Below are 21,654 nucleotides of genomic sequence, written 5' to 3' on the forward strand. Positions count from 1 at the left end.
GTGGAGCAGAATTAGGTCATTCAGCCCATCGAGCCTGCTCTGCCATTCAATCATGGCTGATTTAACTTCCTTCTCAGTCCCATTCTCTTAGCTTCTTTCCATAATCTTGATACCCTTACTAATTAAGAACCTATCAACCTGTGCTTTAAATAGATTTGCTCAGTGATTTGCTCTCCACAATGAATTCCACAGATTCATCACCCGCTGGCTAAAGAAATTCCTCCTCATCTCTGTTCTAAAGGGACATCCTCGTATTCGCTATACAAAACATCCTGTCCGTGTCCAACCTGTCTCGGCCTTTCAATATTCGATAGATCACAGACTTGTAATCGGAAACAAATATTATCATTTCACTGCATTCCTGTAACTCCTATGAACTTTTGATCTTCTTCATTCCAGTTTAAGATGGCTCTGCTGAAGCCCAGAAACCACTAATTGGTGGCAGACAAAAACAAAGAAAACTGCTAAATACTTTATTAGTAAAACCTTTTCTGGTAAAATTATAGTAAAAGATCATTGCAGACATTGGAGAGGTGGGTGGAGGTGAGCAAGAGTTGAGGGTCAAAGCGAGTGAAGACGAGGCTGAGTTGAGGGTCGAAGTAAGAGGGTGCAAAGCGAAGTCGAGGCGAGGTCAAGGCAGAGTGGTGGCAAGGCAAGTCCAGGCCCAGAGCATATCAAAATGACAGGGCCCAGTTCCTACGGCGAGGATCAGCCCAATGTTTGGACAATTTAAATGCCACACCAGATTGAAAAGGCAGGATGTCGGGACCAGAAGCGAGTGTCTGGCTGGTTCCTCTGCGCTGAACTGAGACTGAGGCTGAGGCTGTGGCCTGCTCCAGGCTTCATACCTGTGGACTCACTTTCATCTGAAAGCTATTTGCTTACTTCTATTTGCGTGATTTGTTTTTTCTTCTCTGCATATTGGGTGTTTGACAGTCTTTTTTTAATGGATTCTATTGGGTTTCTTTATTTTGTGTTTGCCTGTAGGGACATAAATCTCAAGGTTGTCTAATATATACATATTTTAAATACTTTGAACTTTGATTCTATTTGCCAGGTTGCCTTAACCTTTTCAACCAATCTGCCATGCAGACCCTAAGATAATTGTTCTTCTTTGTGTTTTTAATCTTGAAAGGTTACAAGCAAGCCAACATTGTGATAGTGAACAAGAAGTTTGCCGATGACTTTGAGAAGTTCTGCTTGGCAAATAGTGGAGCATTGCCCTTGCTGTACAGGAGCAAGCCTGGTGAATGGGGAGCTCCACCACTCAGCTCCAACTCAGACATAAGGTACAAGCCTTTGCAATATGTGTGCCATCTCTTAATGAAGTCCTGAAGGGTCTCGGCCCGAAACATCGAATGTCCATTCCCCTCCATTGATGCTGCCTGACCTGCTGAGTTCCTTTAGCGTTTTGTGTGCATTGCTCAAGATTTCCAGCATCTGCTGAATCTCTTGTATCTCTGTCGCTTAATATTTCTTACTTAGAAATGACACCAATGTGTCTGCCAATAACCTTAACTGAATTTGACTAAAGAAAAAGAAATTTATCACTGGTAAAGTGAATATAATAAAGTGCAACAGAGACTTTCAACCCGAAATGTCAACGTTTCCTCCCACAGATGTTTCTTGATCCGCTGAGTTCCTCCAGCAATTGTTTTAATAACAGAGTACGCTGTGTACTCAACATCGTCCGTGCTGTCTTCAAGCCACATTTCATCTAAATGCAGGTTTAACTTTAATAACACACAAAGGTGCTGGAGGAACTCAGAAGGACAGGCAGCATCTTTGAAGGGACATTTCTGGTCGAGACCCTCCTTCCAGACTGGAGAAGACAGAAGCCAGATTAAGAAGGGAGGGGGAGAGGAAGTACAGCTAGCAGGTGATAGGTGAGAGCAGGCCATGGGGAAGGTGGGGGAAGGGAAGGAGTACAAACTGTTAGGTGAAAGCAGATGACAAAGAAGGAGATGGGGAGAGTTAGAAGTACAAGCTGATAGGTGATAGGTTGGGGGGAGAGGGATGAAATGGAAAGTGGGAGGTGACAGGTAGAAACGGTAAAGGGCTGAAGAGGAAATAATCTGATAGGAGAGGAGAGTGGACCATGGGAGAGAGAGAGGAGGAGAGGAACCAGAGGGAGGAGATGAGAAGAGAAGGGGTAACCACTTCTTCCTCCTTGCTTGTGTTTTCTCACCCTTGTTTTTTTTTAAAGTCAGGGAGTTACTTTGCAGCTTTATAAAATGCTAGCTAGTCTGCAACTGCAGTACGGCATACAGTTCTGGTTGCCCCACTGAAAGAAGGATGTCGAGGATTTGGAAGGGTGCAGAAGTCCAGGATGTGCCTGGATTAAAGGGCATGTGCTATAATGAGAGGTTGGACAAGCCTGGTTTGTTTTCTCTGGAGTGGTGGAACTGAGGGGAGATCTGATAGAGGTTTATAAGATTATAAGAGGCATATAAAGACAGACTGTGTCTTTTCCCCAGGGTTGACATGTCTAATACCAGAGAGCGTGCACTTAAGGTGAGATGGGGTATTTTCAAAGTGATGCAAAAGGAGAGGGAAAATACTGAGGTGGTGTTCGTATGTTCATTGTCCATTCAGAAATCTGATGGCGGGGGAAAGATGTTTTTCCTGAAACATTGAGTGTGTGTTTTCAGGCTCCTGTGCCTTCTCCTAGATGGTAGCTTTGAGAAGAGGGCGCGTCATGAGTGATTGGGGTCCTTAATGATGGATGCCGCCTTTCTGAGGCATTTCCTTTTGAAGGAGTCTTGAGTGCTGGGGATGCTAGTGTCCATGATGAAGCTGGCTGAGTGTCATTTCCTGTAGTTTTTTGCAATTCTATGTGGTGGCCCCTCCGTAGCAGACGGTGACACAACCAGTTAGAATTCTCTCCACAGTATGTCTTTAGAAATTTTCAAGTATCTTTGGTGACATACCAATTCTTCTCAAAGTCCCAATGAAATATAGCCGCTGTCGCGCCTTCTTTGTAATTGCATCAATATGTCGGGTCTGGGATAGGTCGTCAGAGATGTTGACACCCAGGAACTTGAAACTGCTGATCCTTTCCACTTCTGATCCCTCAATGAGGATTGATGTGTGTACCCTTGACTTCGCCTTCCTGAAGTCCACCATCAATTCCTTGGCCTTACTGATATCGAGAGCATGGTTGTTGCTACGACACCACTCAGACAGCTGATCTATCTTGCTCCTGGATGCCTCCTTGTCACCATCTGAAATTCTGCCAACAGTAGTTGCGTCGTCGGCAAATTTATAGATGACGTTTGAGCCGTGCTTAGCCACATAATCATGGGTGTAGAGTGAGTAGGGCAGTTGTGTGCCAGTGTTGTCTCCCGGTGAGGATCCAGTTGCAGGGGGAGACACAAGGGCCCAGACAGTGATGCAACCAGACAGAATGTTTTCCACCACATATCTGTAGAAACTTCCAAAGCACTTTGATTACATCCTGAATTTCCTCAATGTTATATAAAACAAAGCTAGCGTATCTAAGGAATTCAGGAAACAGTACAGTATATGGCTGAATACATTCTTTATCAGGTGATTACATTGGGTCTCAGTCTTGACTCTGTATTCCTGTTGGTGAGGTCCTACCTCGTGGTTGGTGCATTGATATTATCAGGTACTTTCTTACCTGAGAGTTCAGCATCGCTGGCATGGCCGACATTTATATTGCCCTCCCCTTCTGCCCTAAAGAAGGTGTTGTTGTGGCACTGGGCTGAGAATTACATCGCTTGCTGTTCCAACTCGGAGTGAGCTGAAGTACCAGAGCTTCTGAAGTCATCTTGAGGTCAGCCTGGGTAATAGAACCAGTATCTGATATTGGCAAAGTTTACCTGAGCTACGATCTTTCAGTCTTAAGGGATGGGAAGGTATCTAACAAGGAAGAAAAATGATCAATACAAGAGATTCTGCAGATGCTGGAAATCCAGAGCAACTCACGTAAAATGCTGGGGGTCAGGCAGCATTGATGGAGGGGAATAAACAGTCAATGTTTTAGGTTGACACCTGACGAGGTGATGAACTGTTTTTTTTTACCCACCATTGCTGCTGCCTGACCTGCTGAGTAACTCCAGCACTTTGTGTGTGTTGCAAAGGGAAAAAAATAATGCTGAAACAATCATCTCTAACCCTTAGTTTAATGTTTAATCTTGTTGGACATTGGATCCAATCAGTAATCGCTTTAAATTACATTTGATGGTTAATATATATTTGATTGTAGGATAAGGTCTAACAGCTTCATAGCTGAAGTTAACATATCAACCGACTTGTGTTAGTGAGGCTTAATTTGGAGTATTGTGTGCAGTTCTGGTCAATATATCAATAAGCTTGAAAGAGTACAAAGAAATTTTCCACCTGTCATCTCCCAGCTTCCAATTTCAGCCCCCCCTCACCCACCTACCTTCCCCCCTCACTTGGTCTCACCAATCACGTGAAATGCTGGAGGAACTCAGCAGGCCAGGTAGCATGTACAGAAAAGAGTACAGTCAACATTTCAGCCCAAGACCCTTCATCAGAAGTAAATCATTGACGTTTCGGGCTGAGACCCTTCAACAGGTTCTGATGAAGGGTCTCGGCCCAAAATGGTGCCTGCACTCTTTTCCATAGATGCTGCCTGGCTTGCTGGATTCCTCCAGCATTTTGTGTGAGTTGCTTGGACTTACAGCATCTGCAGATTTCCTCATCTCCCCCTGCTCCCCCACCTTCCCCCTCATCTGGTCTCACCCATTGCCTGGCAGCTTGTACCCCTTTCCCTCCCCCTCCCTTCTTACTCTGGCTTCTGCCCCCTCCAGTCCTGACCTCTGTCTCAGCCTGAAGTGGTTAGCACAACGCTATTACAACTTGGAATGTCCGGACTTCGGAGTTCAATTGCAGCACCGTTTTGTAAGGAGTCTCTGTACCCATGGAATGTGTGGGTTTTCACTGGGTGCTCCAGTTCCCTCCCATAGTCCACACTGTATTGCTAAGTATATTAAATAACTAATATTTACAGGGATGTTGCAGGACTTGAGGAACTGAGTTAAAGGGAAAGGTTGAATGGGTTAGTTATTCTGTGGAGCATAGGAGAATGAGAGAGATGTCACAGAGCTATAGAATTATGAGGGGAAAATACATGCAGGCTTTTTCCACTGAGGTGGCATGAGATTAGAACAAGAGGTCATATGTTAAGGGTGAAAGCTGAAATATTTAAGGGGAGCCTCTTCACTCGTAGGTTGGTGGGACTGTGGAATGAGCTGCCAATGGAAGTGGTAGTTAGGTTTCGATTTCAACATTTAAGAGTAATTTGATTAAGTGCAGGGATGGGGGGGGGGGGGGTATGGAGGGCTGAGGTCCAGGTGCAGATTGATGGGACTGGGCAGAATAACAGTTCAGCACGGACTAGATGGGTTGAAGGCCCTGTTTCTGTGCTGTATTGCTCTGTGACTATTTCGGCATCAATTGAATGTGAAACATGAAAAAGTTCCAATACTTCTCTCCCATCAAGTTTCCTGAAAGCCTTCTGATGGCTGTAGTTGAGAAGGTTGTCTGTTAAGTCAAAATCTGATTCTAATAGCAAAGAATTCATTGAAATATGGGTATGTTTAAAACTCACAGACAGTGAAAGGCAGGGGACTAATTAAGAGTGTGGTATTATATTTGAAGCAGATAGATAAATGGGAACAGGACAATAACGCCAAGTCTACCAAGAAGGCGCTAATGGGATATGGTATGTGAAACAAGCAAATTAGTGGAAGAGAGAGAGAGAGAGAGAGGGAAAAAACAAAAGAGAGGTTAAACACTTGGCTGGACCATTCCACTGAAGCAAATGACATTTGTAACGTTCCAAGCCAATTAGTATGATAAGGAGAAGCCTTGTGTCTGTTAGAAAAAAAGCCAGCATAAGGAATAGCCCAATTGACAGAATTGCAGACAGCGAGGAAGACTGTCAAGGGATACAGCAAGATTTAGATCACTTTGAAACTTGGGTGGAGATTTGGAAAATGGAGTTTGATCTGGACGAATTTCAGATGGTGCACTTTGGGGTTGAATGCATGAAGAAATCACCCATTACTGTCTGTTTTGGTGCTGCATCCTCTCACAATGTACGAGAACTACAGTGAACTGTCAGGTCAGCAGAAAAGATCATTGGCTGCAGTCTGTCATCACTGCAGGACATGTATGTGTCAGGACAAAGAAGCGGGCAGGAAGAATCAAAGTGGACACTACCCAGCTAAGGTTCAACCAGTCTTAGAAGACCCAAAATACATTATTCTTACTCTTGTATGGATGAAATTCCATCTGCCACTGCACCGTGCAGTTTTCCAGCTGATCTAAGTGCATCTGTATCCTTAGACACAGCAGATGAGGAGCTTCTTTATCCAGAGGGTGGTGAATTCATTGCCACAGACAGTGTGGAGGTCAAGGCATTGGGAATATTTAAAGCAGTTGTTGATAGATTCTTGATTAGTAAAAGTGTCAAAGATTATGGGAAGAAGGCAGGAGAATGGGGTTAAAAGGAACGTAAATCAGTCATGATTGAATAGTGAAGCAGATCTGAAGGGCCAAATAGCCTAATTCTGTTCCTGTGACTTGGAATCTTATGGTTATCCATCTTTGCTATCTACAACATGAGCAATCAAAGTTCAAAGTAAATTTATTATCGAAGTACATACGTACTAGCTTGAGATTCATTTTTTGCAGGCATTTGCAGTGGAACAAGGAAATACAATAGAATCAACGTCCACACAAGCAGAGACTACCAAATAACCAATGTGCAAAATCAGATAAGCTGCAAATTTTAAAATACTAGATAAATAAACAAACCAACAACTGGATAGGTAGATACTGCAGATAGATATATAAATTAATAAACAAAAAGTACTGAGAACATGAACTGTAGAGTCCTTGAAAGTGAGTCCATAGATTGTGAAGTCAGTTCAGTGTTTAGGTGAGTGAAGTTATCCACGCTGGTTCAGGAGCCTGATGGTTGTAAGGTAATAACTGTTCCTGAAACTGGTTTACCAATCTTCATGCCATCAGCAAACGTACTTAACCTCATTTAGGTCATTCATATATTTGACAAACAACAAAGGTGCCAGACTGATCCCTGGAATCCACATTCTGCCAAACCTCCACCACCACATTCTGCCAACTCTCCACCACCACGTTCTGCCAACCCCTCCTCAACCACGTTCTGCCAACCCCTCCTCAACCACGTTCTGCCAACCCCTCCTCCACCATGTTCTGCCAACCCAACACCACCACGTTCTGCCAACCCTCCACCACCACGTTCTGCCAACCCTCCACCACCACGTTCTGCCAACCCTCCTCCACCACGTTCTGCCAACCCTCCTCCTCCACCACGTTCTGCCAACCCAACACCACCACGTTCTGCCAACCCCTCCTCCACCACCACGTTCTGCCAACCCACCACCACCACATTCTGCCAACCCCTCCACCACCACGTTCTGCCAACCCACCACCACCACGTTCTGCCAACCCACCACCACCACGTTCTGCCAACCCCTCCACCACCACGTTCTGCCAACCCTCCTCCACCACGTTCTGCCAACCCTCCTCCACCACGTTCTGCCAACCCCTCCACCACCACGTTCTGCCAACCCCTCCTCCACCACCACGTTCTGCCAACCCTCCTCCACCACGTTCTGCCAACCCACCACCACCACGTTCTGCCAACCCCTCCACCACCACGTTCTGCCAACCCCTCCACCACCACGTTCTGCCAACCCCTCCACCACCACGTTCTGCCAACCCCTCCTCCACCACGTTCTGCCAACCCACCACCACCACGTTCTGCCAACCCTCCTCCACCACGTTCTGCCAACCCTCCTCCTCCACCACGTTCTGCCAACCCAACACCACCACGTTCTGCCAACCCCTCCTCCACCACCACGTTCTGCCAACCCACCACCACCACATTCTGCCAACCCCTCCACCACCACGTTCTGCCAACCCACCACCACCACGTTCTGCCAACCCACCACCACCACGTTCTGCCAACCCCTCCTCCACCACGTTCTGCCAACCCTCCTCCACCACGTTCTGCCAACCCTCCTCCACCACGTTCTGCCAACCCCTCCACCACCACGTTCTGCCAACCCCTCCTCCACCACCACGTTCTGCCAACCCTCCTCCACCACGTTCTGCCAACCCACCACCACCACGTTCTGCCAACCCCTCCACCACCACGTTCTGCCAACCCCTCCACCACCACGTTCTGCCAACCCCTCCACCACCACGTTCTGCCAACCCCTCCTCCACCACGTTCTGCCAACCCACCACCACCACGTTCTGCCAACCCTCCTCCACCACGTTCTGCCAACCCTCCTCCACCACGTTCTGCCAACCCTTCTCCACCACGTTCTGCCAACCCACCACCACTACGTTCTGCCAACCCACCACCACCACGTTCTGCCAACCCCTCCACCACCACGTTCTACCAACCCTTCTCCACCACGTTCTGCCAACCCCACCACCACCACGTTCTGCCAACCCACCACCACCACGTTTTGCCAACCCCTCCACCACCACGTTCTGCCAACCCTCCTCCACCACGTTCTGCCAACCCTTCTCCACCACGTTCTGCCAACGCCACCACCACCACGTTCTGCCAACCCACCACCACCACGTTCTGCCAACCCGTCCACCACCACGTTCTGCCAACCCTCCTCCACCACGTTCTGCCAACCCTTCTCCACCACGTTCTGCCAACCCACCACCACTACGTTCTGCCAACCCACCACCACCACGTTCTGCCAACCCCTCCTCCACCACGTTCTGCCAACCCTCCTCCTCCACCACGTTCTGCCAACCCACCACCACTACGTTCTGCCAACCCCTCCACCACCACGTTCTGCCAACCCTCCTCCTCCACCACGTTCTGCCAACCCACCACCACTACGTTCTGCCAACCCCTCCACCACCACGTTCTGCCAACCCCTCCTCCACCACGTTCTGCCAACCCACCACCACCACGTTCTGCCAACCCTCCACCACCACGTTCTGCCAACCCCTCCTCCACCATGTTCTGCCAACCCAACACCACCATGTTCTGCCAACCCTCCACCACCACGTTCTGCCAACCCTCCTCCACCACGTTCTGCCAACCCCTCCTCCACCACGTTCTGCCAACCCAACACCACCACGTTCTGCCAACCCCTCCTCCACCACGTTCTGCCAACCCAACACCACCACGTTCTGCCAACCCCTCCACCACCACGTTCTGCCAACCCCTCCTCCACCACGTTCTGCCAACCCTCCTCCACCACGTTCTGCCAACCCACCACCACCACGTTCTGCCAACCCACCACCACCACGTTCTGCCAACCCCTCCACCACCACGTTCTGCCAACCCTCCTCCACCACGTTCTGCCAACCCTCCTCCACCACGTTCTGCCAACCCCTCCACCACCACGTTCTGCCAACCCCTCCTCCACCACCACGTTCTGCCAACCCTCCTCCACCACGTTCTGCCAACCCACCACCACCACGTTCTGCCAACCCCTCCACCACCACGTTCTGCCAACCCCTCCTCCACCACGTTCTGCCAACCCACCACCACCACGTTCTGCCAACCCTCCTCCACCACGTTCTGCCAACCCTTCTCCACCACGTTCTGCCAACCCACCACCACTACGTTCTGCCAACCCACCACCACCACGTTCTGCCAACCCCTCCACCACCACGTTCTACCAACCCTTCTCCACCACGTTCTGCCAACCCCTCCACCACCACGTTCTGCCAACCCACCACCACCACGTTTTGCCAACCCCTCCACCACCACGTTCTGCCAACCCTCCTCCACCACGTTCTGCCAACCCTTCTCCACCACGTTCTGCCAACGCCACCACCACCACGTTCTGCCAACCCACCACCACCACGTTCTGCCAACCCGTCCACCACCACGTTCTGCCAACCCTCCTCCACCACGTTCTGCCAAGCCTTCTCCACCACGTTCTGCCAACCCACCACCACTACGTTCTGCCAACCCACCACCACCACGTTCTGCCAACCCCTCCTCCACCACGTTCTGCCAACCCTCCTCCTCCACCACGTTCTGCCAACCCACCACCACTACGTTCTGCCAACCCCTCCACCACCACGTTCTGCCAACCCTCCTCCTCCACCACGTTCTGCCAACCCACCACCACTACGTTCTGCCAACCCCTCCACCACCATGTTCTGCCAACCCCTCCTCCACCACGTTCTGCCAACCCACCACCACCACGTTCTGCCAACCCTCCACCACCACGTTCTGCCAACCCCTCCTCCACCATGTTCTGCCAACCCAACACCACCATGTTCTGCCAACCCTCCACCACCACGTTCTGCCAACCCTCCTCCACCACGTTCTGCCAACCCCTCCTCCACCACGTTCTGCCAACCCAACACCACCACGTTCTGCCAACCCCTCCTCCACCACGTTCTGCCAACCCAACACCACCACGTTCTGCCAACCCCACCACCACCACGTTCTGCCAACCCACCACCACCACGTTCTGCCAACCCACCACCACCACGTTCTGCCAACCCCTCCACCACCACGTTCTGCCAACCCACCACCACCACGTTCTGCCAACCCCTCCACCACCACGTTCTGCCAACCCTCCTCCACCACGTTCTGCCAACCCTCCTCCACCACGTTCTGCCAACCCACCACCACCACGTTCTGCCAACCCACCACCACCACGTTCTGCCAACCCACCACCACCACGTTCTGCCAACCCTCCTCCACCACGTTCTGCCAACCCTCCTCCACCACGTTCTGCCAACCCTCCTCCACCACGTTCTGCCAACCCTTCTCCACCACGTTCTGCCAACCCACCACCACCACGTTCTGCCAACCCCTCCACCACCACGTTCTGCCAACCCCTCCTCCACCACGTTCTGCCAACCCACCACCACCACGTTCTGCCAACCCCTCCTCCACCACCACGTTCTGCCAACCCACCACCACCACGTTCTGCCAACCCACCACCACCACGTTCTGCCAACCCCTCCTCCACCAAGTTCTGCCAACCCCTCCTCCACCACGTTCTGCCAACCCACCACCACCACGTTCTGCCAACCCTCCACCACCACCATGTTCTGCCAACCCCTCCTCCACCACCACGTTCTGCCAACCCCTCCACCACCACGTTCTGCCAACCCTTCACCACCACGTTCTGCCAACCCCTCCTCCACCACGTTCTGCCAACCCCTCCTCCACCACCACGTTCTGCCAACCCCTCCTCCACCACCACGTTCTGCCAACCCCTCCACCACCACGTTCTGCCAACCCCTCCACTACCACCACGTCCTGCCAACCCCTCCTCCACCAGGTTCTGCCAGCCCTCCACGACAGCACTCAGCTTCCCATCACCTAGACAATTTTGGATCCTATTTGCCAACACAACTTGAATCAAGTGCTGCATAATTTTCTACAACCTTGTCAAAAATCTTGCAAATGTTTATATATTCCACTTCACCCAGCTTTCCCTTTCTTAGCAACCCCGGCAAACAACACAATCAAGTTTGTGAGGCAGGATTCCTATGAACAAGATCATCCTGACACCCCCAATAGAACACAGAACATTACAGCCCAGTACAGGCCTTTCAGCCCATTATGTTGTGCTGACCTTTTAACCTACTCTCAGGCCAATCTAACACTTCCCTCCCACATAGACCTCCATTTTTCTTTCATACATGTGCCTGTCTAAGAGTTTCTTAAATCACTCTATCACTTTCACAAATCCTATCCCTTAGATCTTTTTACTAATAGTTTTCCTACTACTGTGGCAAGGCTCAGCAGCCTATAGTTCCCTGGCTTCTCCCTGCCAACCTTTTGAATCTGAGAACAACATGAGCCACCTTCGGGTCTCCTGGTACATTTGAAGTTGATGCATCTCCTCCCTTGTCCTGCGAGGTGAACGCACACAGCACTATTCCCAAGGAGGACAGAGGTTTATGGTGAGAGGGGCAACTTTTTGATTCAGGGGGTGGTGAGTATGTGGAACAAGATGCCAGAGGAAGTGTTTGAGAGAGGTAAGTTGACAGGAAAAAGTTCATGGATAGGAAATATCATGGATGGGAATGTTGGTTAGTAGGGATCAGAGGGGTTGAATGTCTCTGATTCTGTATGCTAAAAGATTCAGGAGTTCATTTGTAAATCTGGGTTAAAGCAGTATAGCCACTGTGGTCAATGTAAATTGTGTAATGGTTCTAATTGAATTAGAATCTAGTTTATTAACCCTGACATATAACCTGACATTTGTTGTTTTGTGACAACAGTACAGTGCAATATACTATAAATTGCAAGAAATATACAAAAAAATTAAATGAGAATCGAGAGTTAAAGACCAACTTGGTGTGTATTAAGAATTTGCAGTGGTGTGTTGGCGAGACGTGCAAGCAAAAAAAACATTCAATGATTACAATTAGTGCAAAAAGGTTGTGAGTCAGTGTTCGTGACTGTTCAGAAGTCTGCTGGAAAAGGGGAAGAAGTTGTTCCTATTGTTCTGGATATTAACAAACTTAAATGTTATTTTGCAACAGGACTGATTGTCTACGATACAGGAAGTATGAGAAGGGAATCTTCACTGGCTATCTGAAGAACCTCATGCAATACACTGAGCATCTAAAGGAAATGGTCACATTTTATGTGGGATGCAGCTATTCCTTTGAGAGTGCAGTGCTCGAGGCCGGCATTCCGATCCGGAATGTTGAACAAGGATGCAACGTCAGCATGTACAGGGTAGGACATTATACAACAGTCTGCACAAGTTGTCCCATTATGTTCACTGATAATGTTTCTTCATCACGGATTTGTTGCATCAGTTAGTGCAGTAATTTACAGTGCCAGCCACTGGGGTTCAGGTCCCTCTGCGTTTGTACCTTCTCTCGGTGACCGCATGGGTTTCTTCTGGGCACTCCGGTTTCCTCCCAGTTTCCAAAGACGTACAAGTTAGGGTTAGTATGTTATGGACATGTTATGTTGGTGCTGAAAGCACTGAACACTTGCAGGCTGCCCCCAGCACATCCTCAGACTGTATCGCTATAGGTTCCAAGACCACTCTTACCCTTTCTTCCTACTATCATCCATGTGGCTATCTAAAAGTCTCTTAAATATCCCTAATGTATCTGCCTCTACTACCAAACCCTGGCAGGACATTCCACCCACCCACCACTCTCTGTGTAAAAAAAACTTACCTCTGACATCCCCCCTATACTTACATCTTAAGATTATGCACCCTGGTATTAACCATTTCCATCCTGGGGAAAAGGTCTCTGACTATCTACTCAATTTATGCCTCTTTTCATCTTGTATCCCTCTGTCAAGTCACCTCTCATCCTCTTTCAATCCAGCCCATGAAGGATGCTCACAGCATAAACAACTTGTCAGCCATCCAGGTAACATCCGTTTAATGCTCTGAAATGGGTGAGACCAAATGCAGCTCTTCACACCTTCGACATTGGGGAGAATTTACAGAACTTACTAAAAATTAAAGCTGTCTGATGTTTACAAAAGTGCTGAAATTTTGTACGGTATAGCGTAACAGTTAGTGCAATGCTATTACAACATCAGCAACCAGCTGATGTCTGTAAGAAGTTTTGAACTTTCTATCCGTGACTGTGTGAGTCTCATCTGGATGCTCTAGTTTCTTTCCACATCTGAAAGAGGTATGGGTCAGGAGGTTGTTTGGGGGTAATTGGGCGGTATGGGCACATTGGGCTGGGAGGTGCTGTATCTCTAAATCTAAACCTCAACCTTGTGCCAACAGCTTGTTTAATGTTTCCGAAGGCTTTTTATCTTCTTCTGTCTTTCCTCCCTGAAGACGAACATCCAGTGTGCCAGGGTCGGTGGCTTCCAGTGTAACGCGGTGGTCTCGATGCGACCCATTCCTGTTGACAAGCTTGATGTGGCTGTACAAGTGAGCCACTGCATGGTGGATGCTCACGGTGCGCCCATACACATCGGCCATCCAGGTAACATCGGTTTAACGTTCTCTTCGAGAATCGGAACGGTGAGTTTTCTGCAGGAGCACAAAGCAAAGTGAGCACATTTGGTGCCCCAGCCCATTTCTGCCCTTCGCTGGGACTATGGCTGAGACACAAGATTAGCTTAATTTATTTGTCATATGTACATTGAAACATCAAAACATACAGAGAAATGTATTATTTATGCTAACAACCAATGCACCCAAGGGGCACATACATAAAAATACTTTGTTTGTGTTAAGACCATAAGACTTAGAAGCAGAATTAGCCACTCAACCCATCGAATCTGCTTCACCATTCCATCGTGGCTGATTTATTATCTTCCTCAACCCCATTCTCCTACCTTCAGGGAATTTGAAATCATTGAAAAGATCAGGTGTGTGTGAAGTGTCACGGATGTAGGTAGAAAGGGACTGAATGGGGGAGGAAGGGAATAAAGCTTAGTCAGGGTATGCAGATATGAGTTCAGTGGGGCAGGAACAAGCAGAAACAATGGGTCTACCTGGACAGGCAGGTTTGTGGATCTTGGGTAGGAGGTAGAAACAGGAAGTGCGAGGTGAGGGAACTATGAGGTTGGTGCCAGTGGATGGGAGATACAGTAGATGACCTGATGCAGATTGGGAGACTGTTTCGCTGAGCATCTATGCTTTGTCCGCCAGAAAAAGCGGGATTTCCCAGTGGCCACCCATTTTAATTCCATTTCCCATTCCTATTCCGACATGTCAGTCCATGGCTGCCTCTACTGTCACGATGAGGCCAGACTCAGGTTGGTGGAGAAACACTTTATATTCTGCCTGGGTACCCTTCAACCTGATGGCATGAACATCAATTTCTCAAACTTCCAGTAATGTCCCCCTTCTCAACATTCCCCATTGCCTTTCCCTCTCTCACCTCATCTCCTTACCTGCCCATCACCTCCCTCTGGTGCTCCTCCACCTCCTCTTTTCCATGGCCTCCTGTCCTCTCCTATCAGATTCCCCCTTCTCCAGCCCTGTATCTCTTTCACCAAACAACTTCCTAGCTCTTTACTTCACCTCTCCAGCCCCCAGTTTGACTTATCACTTTGTGTTTCTTCCTCCCACCCCCACCTTCTAACTCTGACTCCTTTTTTCCTCCAGTCCTGATGAAGGGTCTCATCCCAAAACATCGACTATAATCTATTTTCATAGATGCTGACTGGCCTGCTGAGTTCCTCCAGCATTTTATGTGTGTAATTTTAATAAGGTCGGTAAAGGTGTGGGAGACAATGGTTTGGTGCTTTTTAGTAGGATCCTGTTCAAGGGGTAAATAAGAGGAGTTGTATGACAGTTGTCACTGGGCCTCAGCAAAGTAGAGGTCAGTCCGCCAGACTACTAGAGTATCTGCTTTATCTGTGGGTTTGATGCTGAGGTTAGAATTGGTGCGGAGAGAGTGTTCGGAAGGAGTGAGGTTAGAATTGGAGAGAGGAGTGGTGAGGTCGAGATAGTTGATGTCTCATCGGCAGTTGGCAATGAATGGATCTTGAGCAGGCAGAACGGGGTATCCAGGAAGAGGAGGAGGGCTGAAGACAGGAGAAGAGGTCATCGGTGCGGGGTGGAAAGTCTTTGCCAAAGAAGTAAGTTCAGAGTCGGAGGCAGCGGAAGAAGATCTCCGTGTCATGGCAGGCGTGGAACTCACTGAGAGGTGTGGGTGCAGAGTGACAGAGGTGAGGCCCATACTGAGGACAGGACGTTCTGCCGCAGAGAGGGGAAGGTCAGACGGGATGGTGACGATTGGCACGGATGAACATGAAATGCAGTGAAATACATCATTTGCATCAATGACCAACACAGTGGGAGGAATGTTCTAGTACTAACCCTAAGTGAATAAACAGTCAACGTTGATGGAACTGATGAAGGGTCTCAGCCCAAACAACAGCTGTCCATTTCCTTCCGTAGATGCTGCCTGACCCGCTGAGTGCCTCCAGTCACCTGACATGCCCCTTACAGTTTGCCCAAATTTTTTTGATATTATTTAAATTATTGTTTGAACATGTCTCCATTTTTGTGAGAGGACTCCTCTTCTCCAGCAGCCATTGCAAGAAGAGCTATTTCCCAGTTTCTCATCTACGTGGCCAGACTCTGATGCAGAGATTGAGACCAGACTTGTATTCAGATTTATTTATCACACGTACATTGAAACATACAGTGAGATGCACCGTTTGTGTTAATAGCCAACACACTCAACAAACACAAACTGCCGGAGGAGCTCATCAGGTCAGGTGATGTGTGAAACCAGGTTGGTGGGAGAGAGGGAAGGAAGTGAGAAGCTGGGAGGTGATAGGTGGAAGAGGTTAATGGCTGAAGAAGATCCTGATGCGAGAGGAGAGAGGACCATTGGAGAAAAGGACCAGACAGGAGCACCAGAGCAAGGTTTTGGGGCAGGTGAGGAGAAGATCAGTGGTAAGATGGGAGCCAGAATGAGGAATGGAAAATGTGAGAAGGGCCAGAGATTACTGGAGGTGAGAGAAATCAATGCTCTTGCAGTCAGATTGGAGACCACCCAGATGGAGTGTGAGATGTTGAGGTGATGAGGTATGGATTTCCAAAATCTGCAGAATTCCTGTTGTTCATTATTATCTGTTGGGGAGGGAGATGGCCTTACTGTTACTCTGCTGAATGTGGTCCCTGTCTGTCTGTGATCTCCCCCTTCCTGAGGGGAAAGGTTGGCAGATCCAACATACCAAGCAGTTCTACCAGCTGGGAACAGCTAAACCAGGTGTTGGAGGCTGAAGATCTTGTATTCATTTCCTTTTTGTTGGTCAGTTTTGATGTTTCTCCAATAAAGCCTCAACATTGGAACTAAAACTGGTTCAATTTGTCTTTTGCAGGGTTGATTGGAATTGACGATTTGTCCGTGCCTGACTTTGGGGACGTGGTTGAAGCTCATCCTGGGGATGTCCCCGTCTTCTGGGCCTGTGGGGTCACTGGAGCAGAGGCTGTCAGCAGCTTAAGTAAGACGGCAGAATGCAAGGAGAAATCTAGAGTTCCTATGAAGTTAGTAAATGGGCCAAACTCAAAACAAGGTGGAATCCATCATCCCATGGGGCTTCTGTGAAAGAAGGTCCCTCTGACAGTGAATGGTCCATGGGACTGGATTAGTCTGAAGCCTAGGTTCCACTACCAGGTGTAGAGGTCAATGCTTTGACATGCTAAATCTGCAGTGGAACAGGGACCCACTGACAATTGCACACTTCAATGAACTAAACTTAATTCCTTCCCACTGCCGAACAGGCAGTCCATGATGACACTACAGTGCTAGCTTCTGTCCTCAAATAGGGGCTTCACCAACGCATCAAGTGCTCTCTGTGGTGAGAACCTCCCCTTTGTCCAAAGCCTATTGTGGTCGGGCATGAGTTTGGAGTTGTCCGTCCTGCAGGTGTTGTGATGTCATCGTTGCCCAGGGAACACAGTAGTGGTTCAGGTTACTATTCGGGAGACCCGGGTTCAATTTCTGCCGCTGTCCGTAAGAACGTTGGATGTTTTCCCCGTGACTACGTGGGTTTCCTCCAGGTGCTCCGGTCTCCTCCAACATTCCAAAGACATATGTGTTCGCAAATTGGTCACTTGGGTACAATTGGGCAGCACAGGCCTGTTATCATGTTTTATCTCTAAAATAAAAAAAAAATTAAAACCATCCCATTACAGGATTCAACCTGGGAAGCATAGAACATTGAACAGTACATGAGCAGACCCAATCTTGTGCCAAGCTAACTAAACTAGTAATTAAAAGCCAACTGAACTAATCTCTTCTGCCTACACAATGTCCATATTCTTCCATTTGCCGCGCATTAGTGTACCTATCTAAGAACCTCTTGAACACCCCTGTCGTGCTTATGTCCACCATCACCCCCAGCAGCTCATTCCAGACCCCACCACTCTATGTGTGTAAAAAAGATCCTTGCCCCTTCCCACCATCAAGGATTCACCATATACATTTACATGTATGAGGAATTTGCTGTGGTGTGTTAGTTGGGGCGCGACATACAACAAATAAACAGTATTTGACAATTACAAGGAATAAAAACGATATATAAAAATAATGTTAGAGGTTAAAGAACAGATATGGAGTAAAATACATAAATGCCAGCAAGTACAGGTAAACAGCATTATAAAGTTTAGTTTAGTTAGCCATTTAATTACTAATTTCGGCCCCACAATGATGTGCTGAACCAATTAAATTAGTAATTAAATGGCTAACTAAACTAATCTCTTCTGCCTACACAATGTCCATATTCTTCCATTTTTCTCACATTCATGTGCCTGTCTCAAGTCTCCTAAAATTCTCTCATGCTTCTGCCTCTGCCACCACCCTGGGCAGTGCATTCCAGGCATCCACCACTCTCTGTGTAAAAAGAAAGTTTGTCCCTCACGTCTCCTCTGAAATCATCTCCTCACCTTAAATCCATGCCCTCAGGTAGTAGACATTTCAACCCTAGGAAAAGATACTGTCTGTCCATTTCTATCTGTGCCTCTCATAATCCTATAAACCTTTATCAGATCTCCCCTCAGCCTCCACCGGTCCAGAGAAAACAACCAAAGTTTGTCCAACTTCTCGTTACAGCACATGCCCTCTTATCTAAGCAACATCCTGGGAAACAACTTCTGCAGCCTCTCTAAAGCCTCGACATCCTTCCTGTAATGGAGACGGCCAGAACTGAATGTAATATTCCAAATGTGTCCTAACTAGAGTTCTATAAAGCTGCAACATAACCTCCTGACTTTTGAACTCAATGCTTCGACTGACAGAGCCAAGCCTTCTTAGCTACCTCTTCTGGGGAATGTATGACCTGTACAAAAAGGACAGTTATCCCTGAATTTTAGGCGGACCAATATCCTTGCGGGCAGGTTTGCTAGAGCTGTTGGGGAGGGTTTAAACTAAGTTGGCAGGGAGGTAGGAACCAGATTGATAGGGCTGAGGATGGGGCCCTCAGATGCAGTATGTAGTGGGACTGTGAGAAAAGACAGGCAAACTTTAAGGTGGAATTACAGTCAGTGGGATGAGTTAAAGTGTAACATGGCAAAATCAAAAATGGTGATGAATACTGGAATGAGGGCGTTATATTTGAATGCATGTAGTATACAGACTAATGTAGCACAGTTACAGACTGGCAGTTATGACATTGTGGATATCACTGAGTCATGGCTGAAAGAAGATCATAGTAGGGAGCTTAACATCTACAGATACACATTGCATTGAAAGGACAGGCAGAGGGGGTGGGTTGCCTCTGTCAGTAAAATTTGAAATCAAACCCTGAGAAAGACATGACATAGGTTCGGAAGATGTAGAATCCTTGTGGATAGAGTTAAAAAACCACAAGGGTAAAAAGACCCTGATGGGAGTTATATACAGTCTGCAAATAGTAGCCAGGATATGCATTACTAATTACAGTGGTAGATAGAAAGTCATATTAAAAGGGCAATGTTTTGATAGTCATGGGAGATTTGAATATGCAGGTAGATTGGGAAAATTGGGTTGGTTCTAGATACCAAAGGGAGGAACTTGGAGAATACCTATGAGATGGATTTTTAGAGAAGCTTGTGGTTGAGCCCACTAGAGAAAAGGCAGTTCTGGATTGGGGTTTGTGTAATGAATCAGATTTGATTAGGGTGCTTAAGGTAAAGGAACCTTTAGGAGGCAGTGATCATAATATGATAGAATTCACCCTGAAGTTTGAGAGGAAGGAACTGAAAATCAGTGAAGTAAAGGGAATTATAGAGACTTGAGAGAGGAGCTGGCAAAAAGTTAACTGGAAGGGGACACTAGCAAGGATGACGGTAGAGCAACAATGGCTGCTGTTTCTGAGAGCAATTCGGAAGGTGTAGGATAGATAGATTCCAAAGAAGAAGTATTCTGAAGGGAGGATAAGGCAACTGCGACTGACAAAGGAAGTCAAAGACAGCTTAAAAGCAAAAAAAAAAATATAATATAGCAAACCTTAGTGAGAAGTTACAAGATTGGGAAACTGGACTGCACTGTATCTTACTATGTAAATAAATGACTCTATAATCTGAAATGTCATCTTCTGCCTCCACAGATGCTGCTTGACCTGTTGAGTTCTTCCAGCATTTTGCTTATGTTCCAGATTCCAGCATTGATGTCCTCTTTTGTCTTATTTGATGGTTAATGCATCATTGACTCATGACAGTTGTTGCAGTCTGCCCACATATTGTGCAAGTCAGAGTGAAGTCGATTCTATTCTAAGTGATGTGACTGGTCCAATTCCTCTTCCCTTCAGAGTCCCCCCTGGCTTTCACCCACGCTCCCGGCAGTATGTTCCTCACAGACCTGAGGAGCGAGAGGCTGGTGACCGGTGGTGGCACCAGCAGTCTCGAAACCCCTCAGGTTTTCTGCATCTCCGAGAACCCGCCCCATTACAGCGTGGCCTCGCTGTCCGCGGTGGAGAAGATCAGGGCACTGGAGAGACTGTTGCAGCAAGACCCAGGTAATTAGAAGCATATAAACATAAGTGTGTCAACCAGGGACTAGATGTGTTATCAGCCCAAACAAGAATCAGATTCAGATTTATTTATCAAATGTACAGCAAAATGCATTGTTTGCATTAACAGCCAACAAAACCAAAGGTGGTGCTTTTGGCAGTTTACAAGTGCCGTCACATATTCTGGCAGCAACGTAGCATGTCAGTAGAACAACACAGATGAAAAAAGCCAAACAAGACCCTTTCTCACCTTTCCACCCACTCAAGAACAGGCCTCCAACTGCAGGACCAGGCACCTTCTGGCCTCCAGTCGTTAGCCCTTGCTCTCAGACACACAAACATCTGGCCTTGAACTTCGACTTCACCAACTTCTGGGCACCAATCCCAGGCCTTACCAGTCACAGACCTTACCAATCACAGGTTTGACCTTAGGGCCATGACTTCTGGTCTTGCATGTACCTCCAACCTAGGTAACTTGGGAGGGTGAAATCACTGGCCCTCATTCAGGGTTAGGGCTGCACTTATTCAAGATTAAAAATGCAAGATTCACGTTTATTTATCACATGTACATCAAAACATAAAGGGAAATGCATCATTTGTGTTAACCATCTGCTGGGGGCATCCCTCAAATGATGCCACACATTCCAGTGTCATCATAGCATGCACAAAGTGCTCTAAAGTACACAACAAACCATAAAAGCAGGTCCCGTTCTTCCCTCCCAATACGCAGTCCTTTAACCGCCAGGACAGCCCTTCAGCCTCCAGTGGACTTGGACTTGGGCCTGTGAACTCCGACTTCTTCAGCGGACTCATGGAGATTTGCAGACTTGGCTCCAGCCAATGGGCCTCGACTTCTGGCTTTGCAATTCGACCCTCAGGCTGTGATCCTTGGCATTGATTCCAGGACACACCAATCACTGGACACCAGCCTCAAACTTGGGACTCAGCGATAGCAGGGCCCTGACACTAGGCCTTAATCTCAGATCCCACTGATTTGTCAGTCCAGGGGGTCATTGGAACTCATTTCTCCTGCATCCACAGAACTCCTCCAGGACCCACTGACAACCTGCTGACCTGAGGCCTTGTCCACTTTCTGCCAGCCTGATATCTGACATCCAGCCACAGATGTCCCACATCCATGTCGCTGGCCTTTGAACATGGATTGGAGACTTCGACTCTGGCCTAATTTTCCCACATCCCTATCCCTAAAC

General features: G+C 47.9%; 1 protein-coding gene across 6 annotated transcripts in view; it reads left to right on the forward strand.

The window, feature by feature from the left end:
• Positions 1 to 21,654, forward strand: part of dglucy (D-glutamate cyclase) — a 96,448-nt gene that overhangs the window by 47,282 nt on the left and 27,512 nt on the right. For all 6 annotated transcript variants that reach the window (XM_073039394.1, XM_073039392.1, XM_073039397.1 and 3 more), the window contains 5 exons: positions 1,136 to 1,289; positions 12,544 to 12,742; positions 13,824 to 13,974; positions 16,835 to 16,957; positions 20,243 to 20,449. In XM_073039394.1, coding sequence (XP_072895495.1) covers positions 1,136 to 1,289; positions 12,544 to 12,742; positions 13,824 to 13,974; positions 16,835 to 16,957; positions 20,243 to 20,449 — 834 coding nt within the window. The remainder of the gene's footprint in view (positions 1 to 1,135; positions 1,290 to 12,543; positions 12,743 to 13,823; positions 13,975 to 16,834; positions 16,958 to 20,242; positions 20,450 to 21,654) is intronic.

Source organism: Hemitrygon akajei, chromosome 3, assembly GCF_048418815.1.
Source record: "Hemitrygon akajei chromosome 3, sHemAka1.3, whole genome shotgun sequence".
NCBI lineage: Eukaryota > Metazoa > Chordata > Chondrichthyes > Myliobatiformes > Dasyatidae > Hemitrygon > Hemitrygon akajei.